Here is a 21,090-nt window from a genome sequence, read left to right as displayed (position 1 = left end):
GTCTGGGGCTGTAGCCATGAGTACTATGTCTCTCCCATTATACTCTGTGTCTGGGACTGTAGCCATGAGTACTTTGTCTCCCCCAGTGTACTGTGTCTGGAACTGTAGCCAGGAGAACTGTGTCTCCTCCAGTGTACTCTGTGTCTGGGACTGTAGCCATGAGTACTGTGTCTCCGCCAATGCTCCCTCTGTCTGGGACTGTAGCCATGAGTTCTGTCTCCTCCACTGTACCCTGTGTCTGGGACTATAGCCATGAGTACTGTCTCCCCCCAAGTATACTCTGTGTCTGGGACTGTAGCCATGAGTACTGTGTCGCCCCCAGTATACCCTGTGTCTGGGACTCTAGCCATGAGTACTGTGTCCACTCCAGTGTACTCTGTGTCTGGGACTCTAGCCATGAGTACTGTGTCTCCTCCAGTGTACTCTGTGTCTGGGACTCTAGCCAAGAGTACTGTGTCTCCCCCAGTGTACTGTGTCTGGGACTGTAGCCATGAGTGCTGTGTCTCCCCCAGTGTACTCTGTGTCGGGGACTCTAGCCATGAGTACTGTGTCTCCCCCAGTATACTCTGTGTCTGGGACTGTAGCCATGAGTACTGTGTCTCTCCCAGTATACTCTGTGTCTGGGGCTGTAGCCATGAGTACTATGTCTCTCCCAGTATACTCTGTGTCTGGGACTGTAGCCATGAGTACTTTGTCTCCCCCAGTGTACTGTGTCTGGAACTGTAGCCAGGAGAACTGTGTCTCCTCCAGTGTACTCTGTGTCTGGGACTGTAGCCATGAGTACTGTGTCTCCGCCAATGCTCCCTCTGTCTGGGACTGTAGCCATGAGTTCTGTCTCCTCCACTGTACCCTGTGTCTGGGACTATAGCCATGAGTACTGTGTCCCCCCAAGTATACTCTGTGTCTGGGACTGTAGCCATGAGTACTGTGTCGCCCCCAGTATACCCTGTGTCTGGGACTCTAGCCATGAGTACTGTGTCCACTCCAGTGTACTGTGTGTCTGGGACTGTAGCCATGAGTACAGTCTCCTCCACTTTACCCTGTGGCTGGGACTGTTGCGATGCGTACTGTGTCTGCCCCAGTATACTCTGTTTCTGGGACTGTAGACATGAGTACTGGGTCTCCTCCTGTGTACTCTGTGTCTGAAACTGTAGCCATGAGTACTGTCTCTCTTCCAGTGTACTGTGTCTGGGACTGTAGCCATGAGTACTGTGTTTCCTCCAGTGTACTGTGTCTGGGACTGTAGCCATGAGTACTGTGTCTCCTCCAGTGTACTGTGTCTGGGGCTGTAGCCATGAGTACTGTGTCTCCGCCAGTGCTCCCTCTGTCTGGGACTGTAGCCATGAGTACTGTGTCTCGTCCAGTGTACTCTGTGTCCGCGGCTGGTGTGTTAACTATGCCCCTCCTCCAGAGCTCCATGTGTCTGGGACTGTACCAAGGCGTACTGTGTCTCCTCCAGTATACTCTGTGTCTTGGGCTGGTGTGTTCACTGTGTCTCCTTCAGTATACTCTGTGTCTGGAACTGTAGCCATGAGTACTGTCTCCCCCCCAGTGTACTCTGTGTCTGGGACTGTAGCCATGAGTACTGTGTCTCTTCCATTGCTCCCTCTGTCTGGGACTAGGCATGAGTACTGTGTCTCCTCCATTGCTCCCTCTGTCTGGGACTGTAGCCATGAGTACTGTGTCTCTTCCAGTGTACTGTGCCTGGGACTGTAGCCATGAGTACTGTGTCTCGTCCAGTGTACACTGTGTCCGCAGCTGGTGTGTTCACTATGCCCCTTCTCCAGAGCTCCATGTGTCTGGGACTGTACCAAGGACTACTGTGTCTCCTCCAGTATACTCTGTGTCTGGGGCTGGTGTGTTCACCGTGTCTCCTCCAATATACTCGGTGTCTGGGGCTGGTGTGTTCACTGTGTCTCCTCCAGTACACTCAGTGTCTGGTGCTGGTGTGTTCACCTTGTCTCCTCCAGTATACTCTGTGTTTTGGGCTGGTGTGTTCACTGTGTCTCCTCCAGTGTACTCTGTGTCTGGGACTGGTGTGCTCAACTTGTCTCTCCTCCAGGGTCTCCTGTGTCTAGGACTTGTTTTTTGCCTTAATCTCTCCTCCAGTGTCCCCTGTGTCTGACGTGCTCACCTTATCCCTCCTCTAGTGTCCCTGGTGTCTAGGAATAGTTTGTGCACCTTGTCTCTTCTCCGGTGCCCCCTGTGTCTGGACTGGTGTGTTCACTGTGTCCCTCCTGTAGTGCTCCCTGTGTCTAGGACTAATAGGTTCAACTTGTGTCTCCTCCAGTGATCACTGTGTCTGAGGCTGGTGTTTTCACCTTGTCTCTCCTCCAGTGCCCTATGTGCCTAGGACTAGTATGTTCACATTGTCTCTCCTCCAGTGCCCCATGCGTGTGGGACTAGTATGTTCACCTCGTCTCTCCCCAGTGCTCCCTGTGTCTGGACTGGTATGTTCACCTTATCCCTCCTCCAGTGTCCCCTGTGTCTAGGTCTAGTTTGTTCACCTTGTCTCCCCTCCACTAGGACCTATGTCTGGGACTGGCGTGTTCACCTTGTCCTTTCTGCGGTGCTCTCTGTGTCTGGTGTGTTCACCCTGTCTCTCCCATGGTATATATGTATTTGAGACGACTGTGTATCAGAGACGAGTCAGAGTCTATGTGTCGTAGATGACTATGTATCCGAGACAACTGTGTATCAGAGATGAGTCCGATACTAATATGTATCCAAGACAATTATGTATTTGAGCCATGTATAGGAGATGAGATCGAGACGACTATTTGTTCAAAACAACTATGTATCATAGACGAGTCCGAGACGGCTATGTATCCGAGACGAGTCTGAGACAACTGTGTGTCAGAGACTATTATTTATCCGAGACGACTATGTAACGGAGACAAGTTCGAGATGACTATGTATCAGAGACAACTATGTGTCAGAGACGACTATGTGTCAGAGACGACTATGTGTCGGAGACGATTATGTATCCAAGATGACTCTGTATTGGAGAGAAGTCCGAGCAGACTATGTGTCAGAGACGACTATGTATTAGAGACGAGTCCAAGGCGACTGTGTCAGAAACAACTATGTATCCGAGACAACTATATATCGGTGACGAGTCCAAGACGAATATGAGTCTGAGATGACTATGGGCCTCATTACAACCTCGGCGGTCTTCCCTTAAGACTGCTGAGGCTGTGGGCGCCAGTACTCCGAGGCTGCGGGCACCAGTATACCGCCAGTGCTGGCGGTATCACTGGCTCCCTATTTTGACTTTTCCGCTGGGCCAGTGGACGGTAACAGCGGAAAAATCACATCAACATTGCAGCCGGCTCATAATAGAGCCGGCGGCAATGTTGATGTGTTGCGGGCGCAGTGGCACCCGTTGTGCATTTCGGGCATTGAAATGTGTGATGGGGCTGTGCCTGGGGTCCCTTGCACTGCCCATGCCAAATGCAAGGGCAGTGCAGGGGCACCCCGAGTCCCCATACTGCCAGACTTTCCATGGCGGTGTTTACCGCCACGGACAGGCTGGCGGTAAGGGGAGTTGAAATCCCCAGGGCTGCTTGCAGCACTGCCCTGGCGGATTACAACCACCGGGACCGCCATGGCGGTATACCGCCGGTGCCGGCGGTTGTGCTGTGTCCAAATAGGGTGACGGTTACCGCCAGCCTGTTGGCGGTACTATCACCACTATTGCCCTTGCGGTCACCAACTGCCAGGGTTGAAATGAGGGCCTATGTATCTGAGACAACTATGTATCTGAGACGACTATCTATTGGAGACGATACCGAGACGACTATGATTCTGAGATGACTGTGTGTCAGAGACGACTATGTATCTGAGATGACTATGGGGGTCATTCTAACTCTGGCGGGCGGCGGAGGCCGCCCGCCAGAGTTCCCCCTCCAGAACACCGCTCCGCGGTCCGAAGACCGCCGCAGTGATTCTGTGTTTCCCGCTGGGCTGGCGGGCGACTGCCAGAAGGCCGCCCGCCAGCCCAGCGGGAAACCTTGGGGAAGGTGCGACGGGTGCAGTTGCACCCGTCGCGAATTTCAGTGTCTGCTAAGCAGACACTGAAATTATTTGTGGGGCCCTCTTATGGGGGCCCCTGCAGTGCCCATGCCATTGGCATGGGCACTGCAGGGGCCCCCAGGGGCCCCACGACACCCCATACCGCCATCCTGTTCCTGGCGGGCGAACCGCCAGGAACAGGATGGCGGTATGGGGTGTCGGAATTCAGCAGGGCAGCGGAAAACCGGCGGGACACCGCCGGTTTTCCTGTTCTGACCGTGGCCATACCGCCGCGGTCAGAATGCCCTGCGGAGCACCGCCAGCCTGTTGGCGGTGCTCCCGCCGACCCTGGCCCCGGCGATCCTTGACCGCCGGGGTCAGAATGACCCCCTATGTGTCATATGTATCTGAGATGACTGTGTACCCAAGGTGACAATGAGTCCGAAACAACTATGTGTCAGAGACAACTATGTATCGGAGATGAGTCCGAGCCGACTATGGGTCTGATACTGCCTTTGACAGTCTGGTTCAGTAGTTGATTTCTGACCAAGATATTATCTATTGTGGAGAACGAATTGTGTGAGTGCAGAAAGAAGATACCTTCTTTCTAATCCAGGTCAGCAACTCTGCATGTGTACAGGTGGCCACCTCTGCGGACATCCATCTGAATCTTTTGTGCAGTTTGTTTGGGGTACACCTTGTCTCTGGCCTCCTTCCTAAGGTGGGATCAACCAACATAGTCCAGTTAGCTGCCAGGATGAGGTTTGCTCTTTTTGGAGATCTCTTGGTGGCTCTTCTTTTCATCTCAGAATTGTCCCAGATCCTGGTGTTTGTATGTTGAGGTTGATGTATGTATTTATATTTTCTTTATTTTCCCCTACGCCTCTTAGCCATCCTTCTTGCAGGTCTCATATAGTAAATATCAGTTTAGTGTTCTTATTTTTTTTTTTAAATATATCCTAAGGGCTGCACTGCCTGTTCTTTTTAGTTTCTGAGAAGGTGAGTTCCCCAACCCACCTTTATTTAAGTTTCCTTGATCCTTGGTCACCAAGATGTGTTTTTGGAAACACCCTCTTTGTGTATGCTGTATTCTTGGTAGGGTGGGGGTTCTTCGTCTTTTGGTTGTGGCTTTTATGCCTTTGATGTTCTATCATATACAGTTTATCAGTTCTGTATTCTGTGTGTTGTTTTGAGGTTTTCCGTCACTCTCCTTAAGCTTAGAGAGTTTTTCCCAGGACAGGTAGCCCTTTCAGTGACATCTAATGCAGCTAAACAGAGTAACTGAGCGGAGACTTTCTGGATGGGGTGTACAGCGCTTCCTGAAGCAACTCTTGGCTGAGTGATTGGATTGCTCGGTTCCTCATTAATTCATTATTTTGCATATACTTCAAAAAAATAAACAAAAATAAAAAGGCATTTAAAGCAAACATCGTAGCTTGACGAGGCTAGACTTTCTGGCTGTGGCAGTGCTAGTTATGTTATGTCAGCAAAATACAATGAAGTAACCCATCGTGCACATGGGGCCTTTCTACTGGTCTGGTGATATAAAAGAGGTTAACGGATCACTTGGGTTACCCTCAACCGCCAGTGAGCCGGGTGCTTTCTGTCCCCGTCTGTGGGGACCGGACCTGGCTGTTCGAGCTGAACTGATCCTGTTGGAGCAGATTCAAGGGCGTGATATAGAGTTTAGTGGACCGGTTACTACGTCACAAACATGACCAATATCACGTCTGTCTTATAACAAGGGCTGTAGGATATGATGTACTTGTAATAAGGGCCGTAGGATATAACAGAATTGTAATCAGTGCCATAAGATGTCATACACTTGTAATAAGGGCCGTAGGATATAATGCACTTGTAATAAGGGCCGTAGGATATAATACACTTGTAATAAGGGCCGTAGGATATAACAGAATTGTAATCAGTGCCATAAGATGTCATACACTTGTAATAAGGGCCGTAGGATATAATGCACTTGTTATAAGGGCCGTAGGATATAATGCACTTGTAATAAGGGCCGTAGGATATCACAGAATTGTAGTAAGGGCTACAGGATGTAATGCACTTGTAATAAAGGCCGTAGGATGTAATGCATTTGTAATAAGGGCCATAGGTTATAACAGAATTGTAATCAGGGCAATAAGATGTCATACACTTGTAATAAGGGCCGTAGAATATAATGCACTTGTAATAAGGCCTGTAGGATATAATGCACTTGTAATAATGGCCGTAGGATATCACAGAATTGTAGTAAGGGCTATCGGATGTTATGCACTTGTAATAAAGGCCAAAGGACTGTACTGCCATTTGATGGAGTTTGTTTGACCAATGACTTTGTGTTTCACCACTGCGCATATTAGTTGCTCAATGTTCACCAGTAGCACATTATATGTTTTGTTCAGTTGAGCCGCCTATTGGCTTTGACATGGCATTAGCCATTATGTTCTGTATTCAGTTTAGCCGCCTATTGGCTTTGACATTGCATTAGTTATTACATTCTGTATTCTGCCTATTGGCTTTGACATGCTGTATCCAGTCTAGCCGCATATTGAATTTGACATTGCATTCCTATTGGCTTTGACATGATGTATTCAGTTTAGCTGCCTATTGACTTTGACATAGTATTAGATATTCTGCCTATTGGCTTTGACATGATATCATATATTACATTTTGTATTCAGCTCCGCTGCCTATTGGCTTTGACATGATATTATACATTGCATTTTATATTCAGCTCAGCTGCCTATTTGCTTTGACATGATATTATACATTGCATTTTATATTCAGCTTAGCTGCCTATGGGCTTTGACATGATATAAGACATTGCATTTTGTATTCAGCTCAGATGCCTATTGGCTTTGACATGACACTAGACATTGCATTTGATATTTAGGTTAGCTGCCCATTGCCTTCAACGTGGAGTTAGACATTGCAGTTGAGAATCCAAGCTGTATTTTTCCAAGCTGTGTTTTTGCACAAGAGGAACCAAGATGTTTTTCTCACAGTAGACTAGACCTGATAAGAGAGGGTACCTGGGTTGTTTTTCTCCGCTTGAGCCTGGGAAGAGGAGTAGTCTCGGAGACCTGGCCAGTCTCCAAAAGGCTTGCTCAGTTTCCCAGGTCTGAGAGGAGGGGGCACACCTTTGTAATGAATGACACAGGCTGCAGAGATTCAGATTCGAATCTGCCGGACCTCGTGCTGGAGCTTGGCGCCAGCTGCCAGCAATCCCGTGTGGGTAGATGAATCTCTTTCTCGCGGCTGACAAGGGGTCATCAGCTTGCAGACCTTAGAAAGATGAAGTTGTAAATAGTTTCCCACACGGTGAAGTATTTGTTTTGCTTTGCATTCAATATCTTATAAATATAACCTGCTGTGTATATTGCAAACTGATATATTTTGTCTGATTAACGCGGGCTTGAAAGCTACTAATTCGTCAACATAAAAATTGTGGTTGGGGAAGAATTAACAACAATAAAAGTCTTCTTTGACCTCAGAAGTGCATTTCTGGTGTGTTATGTTAGTGCTTTAAAACTAGCTAAGAGGAAAGCACTACAAGGACGTAATGCACTTGTAATAAGGGCCATTGGATATAACTAAATTGGAATAAGGGCCGTAGGATATAACTGAATTGTAATTAGGGCTATAGGATGTAATGCACTTGTATAAAGGGTTGTAGGATGTATTGCACTTGTAATAAGGGCCGTAGGATATAATGCATTTGTAATAAGGGCCGTAGGATATATTGCATTTGTAATAAGGGCCTTAGAATATCACAGAATTGTAGTAAGGGCTATAGGATATGTAATGCACTTGTAATAGAGGCCGTAGGATGTAATGCATTTGTAATAAGGGCCATACGATATAACAGAATTGTAATAAGGACCTTAGGATTTAAAGCACTTGTAATAAAGGCCACAGGATATAACAGAATTGTAATAAGAGCTGTAGGATATAATGGAATTGTAATAAGCGCTAGAGGATGTAATGCCCTTGTAAATAAAGGCTATAGGATAAAACGGAATTGTAATAAGAGCTTTAGGAAGTAATGCACTTGTAATAAAGGCAGTAGAATATAATGCACTTATAATAAAGGCCATTGTAATAAGGGCCATAGGATATCATGGAATTGTAATAAGGGCAGTAGGATATAACTAAATTGTAATAAAGGCTATAGGATGTAATGCACTTGTAATAAAGGCTATCGGATATAACGGAATAGTAATAAGGGCCGTAGGATATAATGGAATTGTAATAAGAGGTATAGAATGTAATGCACTTGTAATAAAGGCTATAGGATATAGAGGACGTGCTTACCAATTCTAGAGCGACATAACTACCCCTGGTTTGACTGTTACTCCTACTGCCGACTTAAAAAACAACCCCCTCCCCCGGACAGATCCCACCTACCTACTCAGGACCATTTGGTCAATTGTGAAAAGGAGGGGAAGACAAGGGTAGCATTCTGGAACGTGGCAGGTTTACTGTGGAAGGTGGTAATAGCAGATTGGTGTAATTTTGTTAATAGATTTACTGTGGTCTGTGTACAAGAAACATGGGCAGCAAACCCAATCCACCTAAATGGTTTTAGAACCGATCATACCCCGGTGGTACCATCCAATTCAGGGAGAGCAAAGGTGGGGATCCGTACCTACGTATCAAACACCCTGAGGGCATCTAGCATAACTATGCTGGCACCGCAACCCTACCATCAGATCGTTGTCAATGAAACATCAGCTACATGTGTGCTGGCATTAATCAACTTTTATAATAACATCCTGAAAGCTGAGATAGAAACCGCCCTGACTCTACTAAAAAGGGATGTCGAAGCTCTCAGGAATAGGAAATTCCAGGACTTGGTATTACTATCGGGGGAGGAGAGGGGGGGGGGGGGAGGTAATGAGACTTTAATACCGAAGTTTGCACGAGGGGATCAGAGAAGACCTGCGGATTTAGTGAAAGGGGCAATGCTGGGCACTCACATTTTACACACTCCATCTGTGGGGAACAATTGAATGAACTCATGCATTCTGTAAAGAGATTTGCTGTCCTCCAATCCCATTTGCTGCTGCATATAATGGCCAAGGAAAAAACTCAGTGATAGATTACATATTGGTCACAAACAGACACGCGTCAAGGGTTGGAAATGTTATCACCCACACAATTGCATGCAGCGACCACTACCCTCTGAGCATAGACTTGGATATTACATAAAGGGATTTTCTATCCCAATCACCACTCCCCAACTACTGCACGGTGGGCACCATGGACATTAACAGGCTGAACAGGTACACCCTGGGCTGGTCAAAGATTGATCCCCAAGAATTTGTAAAAAAGTTGATTTGTAGATGCACACAGGCTTTCGAAAGTTGTTTAGACCTGGGTTCCGACCCAAAGATATTATTGAGAGCTTACAAAAGATTGCTGGGGACGTTAAGGAGGGACTAGTGATTACAGGTAGGGACAGCAGCAACAACAGGATGAAAGGATGGTTTGATGAACCTTGCACCAAGGCCCATAGCATGCTGAAATTAGCCCTACACAAACGACCGCGCTGCGTAAATGAAGTCAGGGCTGTTAGAAAAAACTATAAGTAGGTTTTAATGCAGAGGAAAGCAGCATTAAAAAAAGAACTATGGGCAAATTGTACGAAGCGAGCATTAGTAAGGACCCTGCAGCTTTTTGGCGGATAATTAATTTGCCCTATCTCCAGTCTGACACCGGCCGGCGCCTTGAAATGGCCATTAGTGAGGGAGAATGGATTACTCACTTCTCTACTATTTATTCCAATCCTACTAATAGGTTGCCCCTATCAAGCTTGCATTTACCTTGGATGAGATCATTGTTGCTCTAAATGCAAGTAAAGCCAGCAAGGCGCTGGGTCCAGACTTCATCCCTTAAAACATAAAGTCAGTACGACCCTTTGGGGGCGACTGCTTGCTCGAGTCCTGAATACATGTTGTCAAGTTGGCCTACTGAAGTCTTGGAGGGAATCCTTTATTGTCCCATTTTTCAAAAAGGGAGAAAGACACTGCCCCACTTGTTACTGTCCTATCTCTCTTCTAGATTTGATGTTGAAAGTGGCAGGCTGCGTTATCTTGAACAGACTACAGGAATGGGCCCAGGACAAGAATGTCTTGTCAGACTTACTGGGAAGGGAGTAGGATCCACGGAACAGAGTCTGAACCTAAGCATGCTGATTGAGAAATACACCACAATCAAACAAGCAAGATTGTACCTGGTTTTCGTTGATTTAACTGCTGCCTTTGACTACGTAATCCATAGTAAATTGTGGGCAATCATGGGGAACACAGGGTGGACCTACCGATCATACAATTTCTCAGGGAAACATATTATTGGTGTAGCGCCAGAGTGCGAAATGGTTTAACAGGCGAATGTACCCAGCCTTTTGGCACAGAGAGGGGTGTAAGGCAGGGCTGTGCCCTGGCACCCTTTCTCTTTCCCTTATACATTAATAGACTGGGTAATGTAATTGTGACAATCTGCCCCAGATAGGGTCCTGGCCCGTTCCCGCCCTTTGATATGTTGATGATGCTGTTCTTATGGCGCAAACCCCCCTTGCACTGCAACAGCTACTAACAAGCTTTGTGTCCTATATGGAGGAACTGGGGCTACTAGTTAATAAAAGCAAGACATTTGCTACGAAGTGTGGGAAAGTATTACCGAAAACCCCCAGCCTCGTGATAAAAGATACTAGAATTGATTACGTCACGTCCTTTTCCTACCTGGGGATCATGTTTGACGTAAAAGGGACGTGGCCGATGGCAATTAGAACCAAAGGGCTGCACTTCCGGAAAACTGTGGCAGCCTTGGGCAACATTGCTTGCAAGGTTGCTAATAACCCCCCAGGGAGATACTGACAGTGTATAAGGCCAAATGTATGTCAACAGCCATGTATGGAGCAGACCTCTGGGGGCACGGAAACCATGACTCCCGGCAGCTGATAGAAAATGCCTTCTTGAAGTATCTTCTATCCTTCCCACAGAGTAGTCCATCATATGTATGCCACTCGGAATTAGGGGTCCCGCTCATTACAAACCTAGTTAAAACTCAGCCGATCCTGCTATGGCACAAATATGGACTACTGAATACACCAGGCAGAACCAAGGAATTATAGGAGACTGTCTTAGGTCCACTCATGTAGGAAGAGTACAATGGTTTGGATTTGTAAAAAACTTTGAGTGATTTATGAGTGAGTAATAGAATTGTAATAAGGGCTATAGGATGTAACACACTTGTAATAAAAGTCATAGGGTATAATGCATTTGTAATAAGGGCTGTAGAGTATAATGCACTTGTAACTAGAGGCGTAGGACATAATGCACTTGTGATAAGGGCTGTAGCTTATAATGCATTTGTAACAAGATGTGTAGGATATAATGCACTTGTAACAAGGGCTATTGGATACAATGCACTTGTAATTAGGGCCGCAGGATACAACAGAATTGTAATAATGCATTTGTAATAAAAACTATAGGGTATAGTGCATTTGTAATAAAAACTATAGGGTATAGTGCATTTGTAATAAGGTCTGTGGGATATAATAGAATTGTAACAAGGGCTATAGGATATAATGCACTTGTAAGAGAAGCCATAGGGTATAATGCATTTGTAATAAGGGCCATAGGATATAAAGCAATTGTAATAAGGGCCATAGGATATAAGGCAGCTGTAGTAATAGCTGTAGTATATAACGCACTTGTAATAAGGGTCATAGAATGCAATGCACTTGTAATAAGGGTGTAGGACAAAACACACTTGTAACAAGAGCTGTTGGATATAATGAACTTGTAATACGGGCGGTTGAATATAATGCCCTTGTAACTACAGCCGTAGGACATAATGCACTTGTAATAAGGGGTGTAGGTTATAATGCACTTCTAACAAGAGGTTAAGGATATAATGCACTTTTAATATGGGCTGTAGGATAAAATGCACTTGCAATAAGGGCCGTTGGATATAATGGATTTGTAATAAAATGCATATGGTATAATGCATTTGTAATAAGGGCCGTGGCATATAATGCACTTGTAATAAGGGCCAAAGGGTATTATGCACTTGTAATAAGGGCCGTATGATATAATGCAGTTGTAATAAGGGCCGTAGGATATCATGCACTTGTAATAAGGGCCGTAGGATATATGCATTTGTAATAAGGGCCATAGGCTATCACAGAATTGGAATAAGGGCAGTAGGATATAGCGGAATTTTAATAAGGGCCGTAGGATATAATGCACTTGTAATAAGAGCCGCTTGTAACAAGGGCCGTAGGATATAACAGAATTGTAATAAGGGCTATTGGATGTAATGCACTTGTAATAAAGGCTATAGGATATAGCAGAATTGTAATAAGGGCCATAGGATATAATGGAATTGTAATAAGAGCTATAGGATGTAATGCACTTGTAATAAAGGCTATTGGATATAATGGAATTGTAATAAGGGCTATAGGATGTAATGCACTTGTAATAAAGGCAGTAGGATATAATGCACTTGTAATAAAGGCCGTAGGATATACTGCATTTGTAATAAAGGCCATAGGATATCACAGAAGTGTAATAGGGGCCGTAGGATATAACGGAATTGTAATGAGGACCCTAGGATATAATGCACTTGTAATAAGGGCAGTAGGATATAATGCATTTGTAATAAGGGCCAAAGGATATGACAGAATTCTAATAAGGGATGTAGGATGTAATGCACTTGTAATAAAAGCCATAGGGTACAATATATTTATAATAAGGGCCGTAGGATATAATGCACTTGTAATAAGTGCTGTAGGATATAACACAATTGTAATAAGGACCGTAGGATATAATGCACTTGTAATAAGGGCCGTACAATATATGGCAGCTATAATAAGGGCTGTAGGATATAACAGACTTGTAATAAGAGCCATTGGATATAATGCACTTGTAATAAGGGCCGTAGGGTATAATGCACTTGTAATAAGGGCCATAGTATATAACACACTTGTAATAAGTCATAGAATGTAATGCACCTGTAATAAGGGTGTAGGACATAACGCACTTGTAATAAGAGCTGTTGGATATAATGCACTTGTAATACGGGCGGTTGTATATATTGTACTTGTAACGAGAGGTGTAGGACATAATGCACTAGTAATAAGGGCTGTAGATTAAAATGCACTTGTAACAAGAAGTGTAGGATATACTGCACTTGTAATACGGGCTGTTGGATGCAAAGCACTTGTAATAAGGGCCGTAGGATATAATGCATTTGTAATAAAAGCCATAGGGTATAATGCATTTGTAACAAGTGCCGTGGGATATAATGCACTTGTAATAAGGGCCGTAGGGTACAATGCATTTGTAATAAAAGGCATAGGGTATAATGCATTTATAATAAGGGCCGTAGGATGTAATGCATTTGTACTAAGGGCCGTAGGATATACTGCATTTGTAATAAAAGCCATAGGGTATAATGCACTTGTATTAAGGGCCGTGGGATATAATGCATTTGTACTAAGGGCCATTGTATATAATGCATTTGTACTAAGGGCCTTGGGATTTAATGCACTTGTAATAAGGGCCGTGGGGTATAATGCATTTGTACTAAGGGCCGTGGGGTGTAATGCATTTGTACTAAGGGCCGTAGGGTATAATGCATTTGTAATAAAAGCCATAGGGTATAATGCACTTGTAATAAGGGCCATGGGATATAATGCATTTGTACTAAGGGCCGTGGGATATAATGCACTTGTAATAAGGGCCGTAGCGTATAATGCATTTGTAATAAGGGCCGTAGGATGTAATGCATTTGTAATAAGGGCTGTGGAATATAATTCATTTGTACTCAGGGCCGTGGGATTTAATGCACATGTAATAAGGGCCGAAGGGTGTAATGCATTTGTACTAAGGGCCAGAGGATATAATGCACTTGTAATAAGGGCCATAGGATATAATGCAGTTGTAATAAGGGCCGTAGGATATAATGCACTTGTAATAAGGGCTGTAGGATATAATGCACTTGTAATAAGGGCCGTAGGATATAATGTCGTTGTAATAAGGGCCATAGGATGTAATGCATTTGTACTAAGGCTGGAGGATATAATGTACTTGTAGTAAGGGCTGTAGGATATAATGCACTTGTAATAAGGGCCGTAGGATGTAATGCATTTGTACTAAGGGCTGTGGGATATAATGCATTTGTAATAAGGGCCGTAGGATATAATGCATTTGTAATAAAGGCCGTAGGATATAATGCATTTGTAATAAGGTTCGTAGGATATAATGCATTTGTAATAAGGGCCGTAGGATATAATGCATTTTTAATAAGGGCCGTAGGATATAACAGACTTGTAATAAGAGCCATTGGATATAATGCACTTGTAATAAGGGCCGTAGGGTATAATGCACTTGTAATAAGGGCCATAGTATATAACACACTTGTAATAAGTCATAGAATGTAATGCACCTGTAATAAGGGTGTAGGACATAACGCACTTGTAATAAGAGCTGTTGGATATAATGCACTTGTAATACGGGCGGTTGTATATATTGTACTTGTAACGAGAGGTGTAGGAGATAATGCACTAGTAATAAGGGCTGTAGATTAAAATGCACTTGTAACAAGAAGTGTAGGATATACTGCACTTGTAATACGGGATGTTGGATGCAAAGCACTTGTAATAAGGGCCGTAGGATATAATGCATTTGTAATAAAAGCCATAGGGTATAATGCATTTGTAACAAGTGCCGTGGGATATAATGCACTTGTAATAAGGGCCGTAGGGTACAATGCATTTGTAATAAAAGGCATAGGGTATAATGCATTTGTAATAAGGGCTGTAGGATGTAATGCATTTGTACTAAGGGCCGTAGGATATACTGCATTTGTAATAAAAGCCATAGGGTATAATGCACTTGTATTAAGGGCCGTGGGATATAATGCATTTGTACTAAGGGCCATTGTATATAATGCATTTGTACTAAGGGCCTTGGGATTTAATGCACTTGTAATAAGGGCTGTGGGGTATAATGCATTTGTACTAAGGGCCGTGGGGTATAATGCATTTGTACTAAGGGCCGTAGGGTATAATGTCGTTGTAATAAGGGCCATAGGATGCAATGCATTTGTACTAAGGGCTGGAGGATATAATGCACTTGTAGTAAGGGCTGTAGGATATAATGCAGTTGTAATAAGGGTTGTAGGATATGATGCAGTAGTACTAAGGGCCGTGGGATATAATGCATTTGTAATAAGGGCCGTAGGATATAATGCATTTGTAATAAGGGCCGTAGGATATAATGCATTTGTAATAAGGGGCGTAGGATATAATACATTTGTAATAAGGGTCGTAGGATATAATGCAGTTGTAATAAGGGTCGTAGGATATAATGCATTTGTACTAAGGGCTGTGGGATATAATGCATTTGTACTAAGGGCTGTGGGATATAATGCATTTGTAATAAGGGCCGTAGTGTATAATGCATTTGTAAAAAGGGCCGTAGGATATATTACACTTGGACAGGATATATGTTAATGTTTGTCACAGAGTAACCCGTGCACTAACCTATAAATGAAGCCCTAAAACTGATTTACTTGTGGCTGGTCTCTCTATTTCTCCCCCCACCCCCTTCTCTCCTCCCCTCTGCCCCCATCTCTCTGCCCCTCTCCCTCCTTCTCCCTCTCTCTATCCCCCTCTCTCTCCCTCCCTCCCTATCCCCTTCTCCATCTCTCTCCCTCTCACCCTCTCCCTCTTTCTCTCCCCCTCTCCCTCTCTCTATCCCCCTCTCCTTCTCTCTCTACCCCTCTCTCTCTCCCTCTCCATACTGCAAGAAGCCATGGGCTTCTGTTTTCTGTTTTTGAGCTCTTTTACATTGACGAGTAAAAGTTGTTATCAAACACACTGCAGTGCACTTTCCCATGATAAATGTGCTCATCACACAACCTGTTATTTTGAAATCTGGCTGTGATGTGGCCCTTCCTTCCCCTGTTTTCTTGTACAAACATCTATCAATGATGCGCGTGGACTTTGCATGCAGTTGTTCAAGTAAAGGTTGTCCATAAACATAAATCCTGCGAGACAATAGCAGATTAAACTCTCGTACTGTGGACTCCAGGGAGAAGAGATCATCTACTTCAGGGCTCACCTTGTAGGTCGAGCTGCAAGCGCGTCCAACCTGTTGTCATCTTTCTGTTGGGCTTTTAACCACGCCCACATCACACCCATCACTTTCATTCGTTCGTGCGCTTGCCTTTTAAAATTCCCTTGGTGTCATTTGTCAAAGGCATGCGTGACTACCAGTTACTTCTCATAGTTTCTTCTCTGTGGTCCATGCCGCTTTCAAAGCTTACACAGTGCGAACTCAAACAGCGGTATTGGGGTGCTTTGCATGGCTACCAGTTACTTCAGATTGTTTCTCCTCCGTGGTCCATGCCGCTTTCAAACCTTACACAGTACGAACTCGATCAGCAGTATTGGAGCGCTTTGCACGACTACCTGATACCTCTCATTCTTTGTTTTGTTTTTCCTTCGTGCTCATGGCAGCCATGGCACTTTCAGGTTTTACAGACAGTAATGGGCAGTATTGGAACGGTTTGCATGTCTACCAGTTACTTCTCGTTGTTTCTTAGTTACCTCACATCACACTTACGGAGGGGACAGTGCACCCAGTTTGCGTGCAGCGTACAAAATGGCAGCGCAAACCTTCTTTAACTATAGCTAAGCACTTACATTTGGTTCATCATTGTCGCAATTCTTGTTTCACTGTTTCTCATTAAAAGTTCACTTTTGCACGCATGGCTTTGTAGAGCTGCTTGCTCAGTTGAATTATGTGGCAGGAAAGGACTAAATTATGAGGCAGGGTTGACCAGTTTATGTGTCAAAAAGTTCACTTATCCATTTAGAGCGCCAGTAGCTCTAACTCTCGCAAATGCAAGACCTATTGCATTGCAAATGTTTTTTATTTTTTTCTCCAAACTAATATTCCTCTGGGAGTTAAAATGGGAAAACATCCCACTTGTGCCCCCTTTAACTCCCCCCTATCATGTAGCTGCACTAAACTGGACATGCTGGATGTCAACTGCCTGTGCTGAGCGAGCGCCAGATCTGGTGCAAACCTGTCTGTGGGGCCAGAGTTGTGGCGAATCACAAAATACCTGGTCAGTGCAAAGTACTGTTAATCACAACTACATCACTGCGTAATGTCTATATGTCTATTACATACAAACACACACACTTCCGTCCCCCACACACTTACGCCCCCACACACCCATATGAGCACACACCCACACATGCGCGCGCGCACACACACACACACACACACACATCCGTATGAGAACACAAACACATTCATATGAGTACACACAAGTACCCCGACACACACGATTCTAGTTTTTCCTACAAGGCTGTCCCTACAGAATCAGTAACCTTCGACATGTGAGGAGTCACCTTCATAGCCCAGATTCTTGAGGGTCTGTTTCTCTGCCTTCTCAATCACATCTTTTCTAGCACATATATTTCCATACACCCCTATTAAAAGTTACGTGTTTGTAGTAATTCGTTTTGCTTTTTGTAATTTTATAGAATTGGTAAATTATGAAGATATGCTATTATAGAATTAAAAATGCATTACAATATTTTCATAAATATTGATTACTGGTAGGTGGGGAGAACAAGCCTGTATTAAAATATGGTTTTGAAAAGTGCTAGAAGCAAAAGCTGTTTTGTAAAAGTTTTTTTATCACACGCTAGCTTTGCCACAGCCAACCTTTGTAGATATTACCAGTTTTAGCATCACCTTCTAATGCAGAGTGCAGCGGTGTCCACCAGAAGTCCACCTGGGCTGGTCAGATTTTCAGCATATCCACGTGAGATGCATTCAAATTCGGTGCAACTCAGTGTGATCAGACCCATCACCTTGGGTTATACTGTCCACCTGGCCCTGGGGTCACTCGCTGGACACCACTCAGTGCATGTGAGATAAACATTGTATGTATCTGATATTTAAACTCATGGATTACTGGAGTAAGGTGACTAGTTGTAGTGTTCCGCAGGGGCGCCCGGGTCGTGGTATATGTACCAGGACAGAGCCAGGCACTGAGGCTAGGGTTCCTGAGCACCAGATGCACAAGTGTGCAGAAGAGAGACCGCCTTTTTGGTTGATAACTTGAGTGACCACCCTCCCTGTCTTTACTTTGCAGAACTCAGAGGTGTCTGTGTTTGAAGTGAACATCCGGTTTATTGGAGGTCTGTTGGCTGCGTACTACCTCTCCGGACAGGAGGTAAGGGTTAGCACTGGCCTCTACCTCACATTATATTGTTCACAATTTAATATCCAGATATTTATCTCTGCAGTGTGTGACCTTCGACACTTGACATTAACACATTTTCCTCTTCCTGTTCGAACCTTCACCAGTCTGTGCTCTGACCTTCACCAGACCATGCTCTGACCTTCACCAGTCCGTGCTCTGACCTTCACCACTCCTCTGACTTTCACCACGCCACGCTCTGACCTTCACCACTCCTCTGATCTTCACCAGTCCATGCTCTGACCTTCACCGCTCCTTGCTCTGACCTTCACCGCTCCATGCCCTGACCTTCGCCACTACATGCACTGACCTTCTCCACTCCATGCTTTGACCTTCTCCACTCCATGCTTTGACCTTCACCACTCCATGCTTTGACCTTCACCACTCCATGCTCTGACCTTCACCAATCCTCTGACCTTCCCCACTCCATGCTTTGACCTTCACCACTCATCTAACCTTCTCCACTCCATGCTTTGACTTTCACCACTCCATGCTTTGACTTTCACCACTCCATGCTTTGACTATCACCACTCCATGCTCTGACCTTCACCACTCCATGCTCTGACCTTCACCACTCCATGGTCTGACCTTCAACACTCCATGCTCTGACCTTTACCATTCCTTGCTCTGACCTTCACCATTTCTTTGACCTTAAGCACACCATGCTCTGACCTTCACCACTCTGTGCTTTGACCTTCAGCTTCTATTTGTTCTGACCTTCACCACTCCATGTTCTGACCTTCACTACCCCTCTGGTCTTCTGCACTCCATGCTCTAACCTTCACGCCTCCTCTGATTGTCCCTACTCCATGCTCTGACCTTCACCACTCCTCTGACTTTCACCATGCCATGCTCTGACCTTCACCACTCCTCTGATCTTCACCAGTCCATGCTCTGACCTTCGCCACTCCATGCTCTGACCTTCGCCACTCCGTGCTCTGACCTTCGCCACTCCATGCTCTGACCTTCTCCACTCCATGCTTTGACCTTCTCCACTCCATGCATTGACCTTCTCTACTCCATGCATTGACCTTCTCTACTCCATGCATTGACCTTCTCTACTCCATGCTCTGAACTTCACCAATCCTCTGACCTTCTCCACTCTATGCTTTGACCTTCACCACTCCTCTGACCTTCTCCACTCCATGCTCTGACCTTCACCATTCCTCTGACCTTCTTCACTCCTCTTACCTTCTCCACTCCATGCTTTGACCTTCACCACTCCCCTGACCTTCTCCGCTCCATGATCTGACCTTCACCACTCCTATGACCTTCTCCACTCCATGCTTTGACCTTCACCAATCCTCTGACCTTCTCCACTCCATGCTTTGATCTTCACCTCTCCTCAGACCTTCTCCACTCCATGCTCTGAAATTCCCCGCTTCTTGCTCTGACCATCACCACTTTATGCTGTGACCTTTACCTCTCCATACTCTAGCCTTCACCACTCCATGCTCTGACCTTCACCTCTCCATGCTCTAGCCTTCACCAGTCCATGCTCTGACCTTCACAATCCATGCTCTGTTCTTAACCACTCATCTGGCCTTCACCGCTCCATGCTCTGATCTTCACCACTCCAAGCCTTGACTTTCACAACTCCAAGCTTTGACCTTCACCACTCCAAGCTTTGACCTTCACCACTCCAAGCTTTGACCTTCACCACTCCAAGCTTTGACCTTCACCACTCCAAGCGTTGACCTTCACCACTCCAAGCTTTGACCTTCAACACTCTGTGCTCTGACCTTCACCAGTCCATGCTGTGATCTTTACCAGTCCATGCTGTGACCTTCACCACTCCATGCTCTGATCTTCACAACTCCAAGCTTTGACCTTCACCACTGCAAACTTTGACCTTCACTACTCTGTGCTATGACCTTCACTACTCTGTGCTATGACCTTCACTACTCTGTGCTATGACCTTCACCACTCTTGCTCTGATTGTCACCACTCCAAGCTTTGACCTTCACCACTCTGTACTCTGACCTTCACCACTCTGTACTCTGACCTTCACCAGTCCATGCTGTGACCTTCACCACTCCATACTCTGACCTTTACCAGTCCATGCTCTGACCTTCACCAGTCCATGCTCTGACCTTCACCAGTCCATGCTCTGACCTTCACCAGTCCATGCTCTGACCTTCACCAGTCCATGCTCTGACCTTCACCAGTCCATGCTCTGACCTTCACCACTCCATGCTCTGACCTTCACCACTCCAAGCTTTGACCTTCACCACTCCGTGCTATGACCTTCACCACTCCGTGCTCTGACCTTCACCAGTCCATTCTGTGACCTTCACCACTCCATGCTGTGACCTTCACCACTCCGTGCTATGACATTCACCACTCCATACTCTTGGTTCTCCCTTCATAAAGCACCTGTAAGCTCCGCCCGCTGAGCCACGCCCCGTCCACCCTCGAAGTAGGTAAAGGAATTCCCGCCTCTTACCAGGATGATGGACAGCTTTCCAAAACGACCCCACTGCGTTTACCGCCGATTCACGTGGTGCGTTGTTGATGCGCAGAAGCACGAGGACATCTCCACAAAGACGCACTAGTAACAATAACATTGCCAAAGGCACACAAGGTTGCTGGAGACGTTTACCCCATGGCCCATCACGTACCACTAGTGTACAATATAAACGCAGCAGATACCGCAGTTGAAGCTCACCTTCTGGAAAGGACAAGCCACCCTAACTCTTGGGCTTGGCAAAGATAAAGGAAGGCTGTGCGCTCAGAGATCCCATAGCAGAAAAGATCTAGAATCCTTCCTGGAGGTGAACT

The 21,090-nt window shown here is 45.3% G+C and overlaps 1 protein-coding gene across 2 annotated transcripts in view; it reads left to right on the top strand.

The window, feature by feature from the left end:
- The window catches only part of MAN1A2 (mannosidase alpha class 1A member 2), a 315,131-nt gene that overhangs the window by 140,779 nt on the left and 153,262 nt on the right, over positions 1 to 21,090 (top strand). For both annotated transcript variants that reach the window (XM_069203015.1, XM_069203014.1), the window contains exon 6: positions 18,202 to 18,282. In XM_069203015.1, the coding sequence (XP_069059116.1) occupies positions 18,202 to 18,282 (81 nt within the window). The remainder of the gene's footprint in view (positions 1 to 18,201; positions 18,283 to 21,090) is intronic.

This window comes from Pleurodeles waltl, chromosome 8, assembly GCF_031143425.1.
Source record: "Pleurodeles waltl isolate 20211129_DDA chromosome 8, aPleWal1.hap1.20221129, whole genome shotgun sequence".
NCBI lineage: Eukaryota > Metazoa > Chordata > Amphibia > Caudata > Salamandridae > Pleurodeles > Pleurodeles waltl.
The sequence above is the reverse complement of the archived record's forward strand: the minus strand, read 5'-3'. Positions and strand labels throughout refer to the sequence as shown.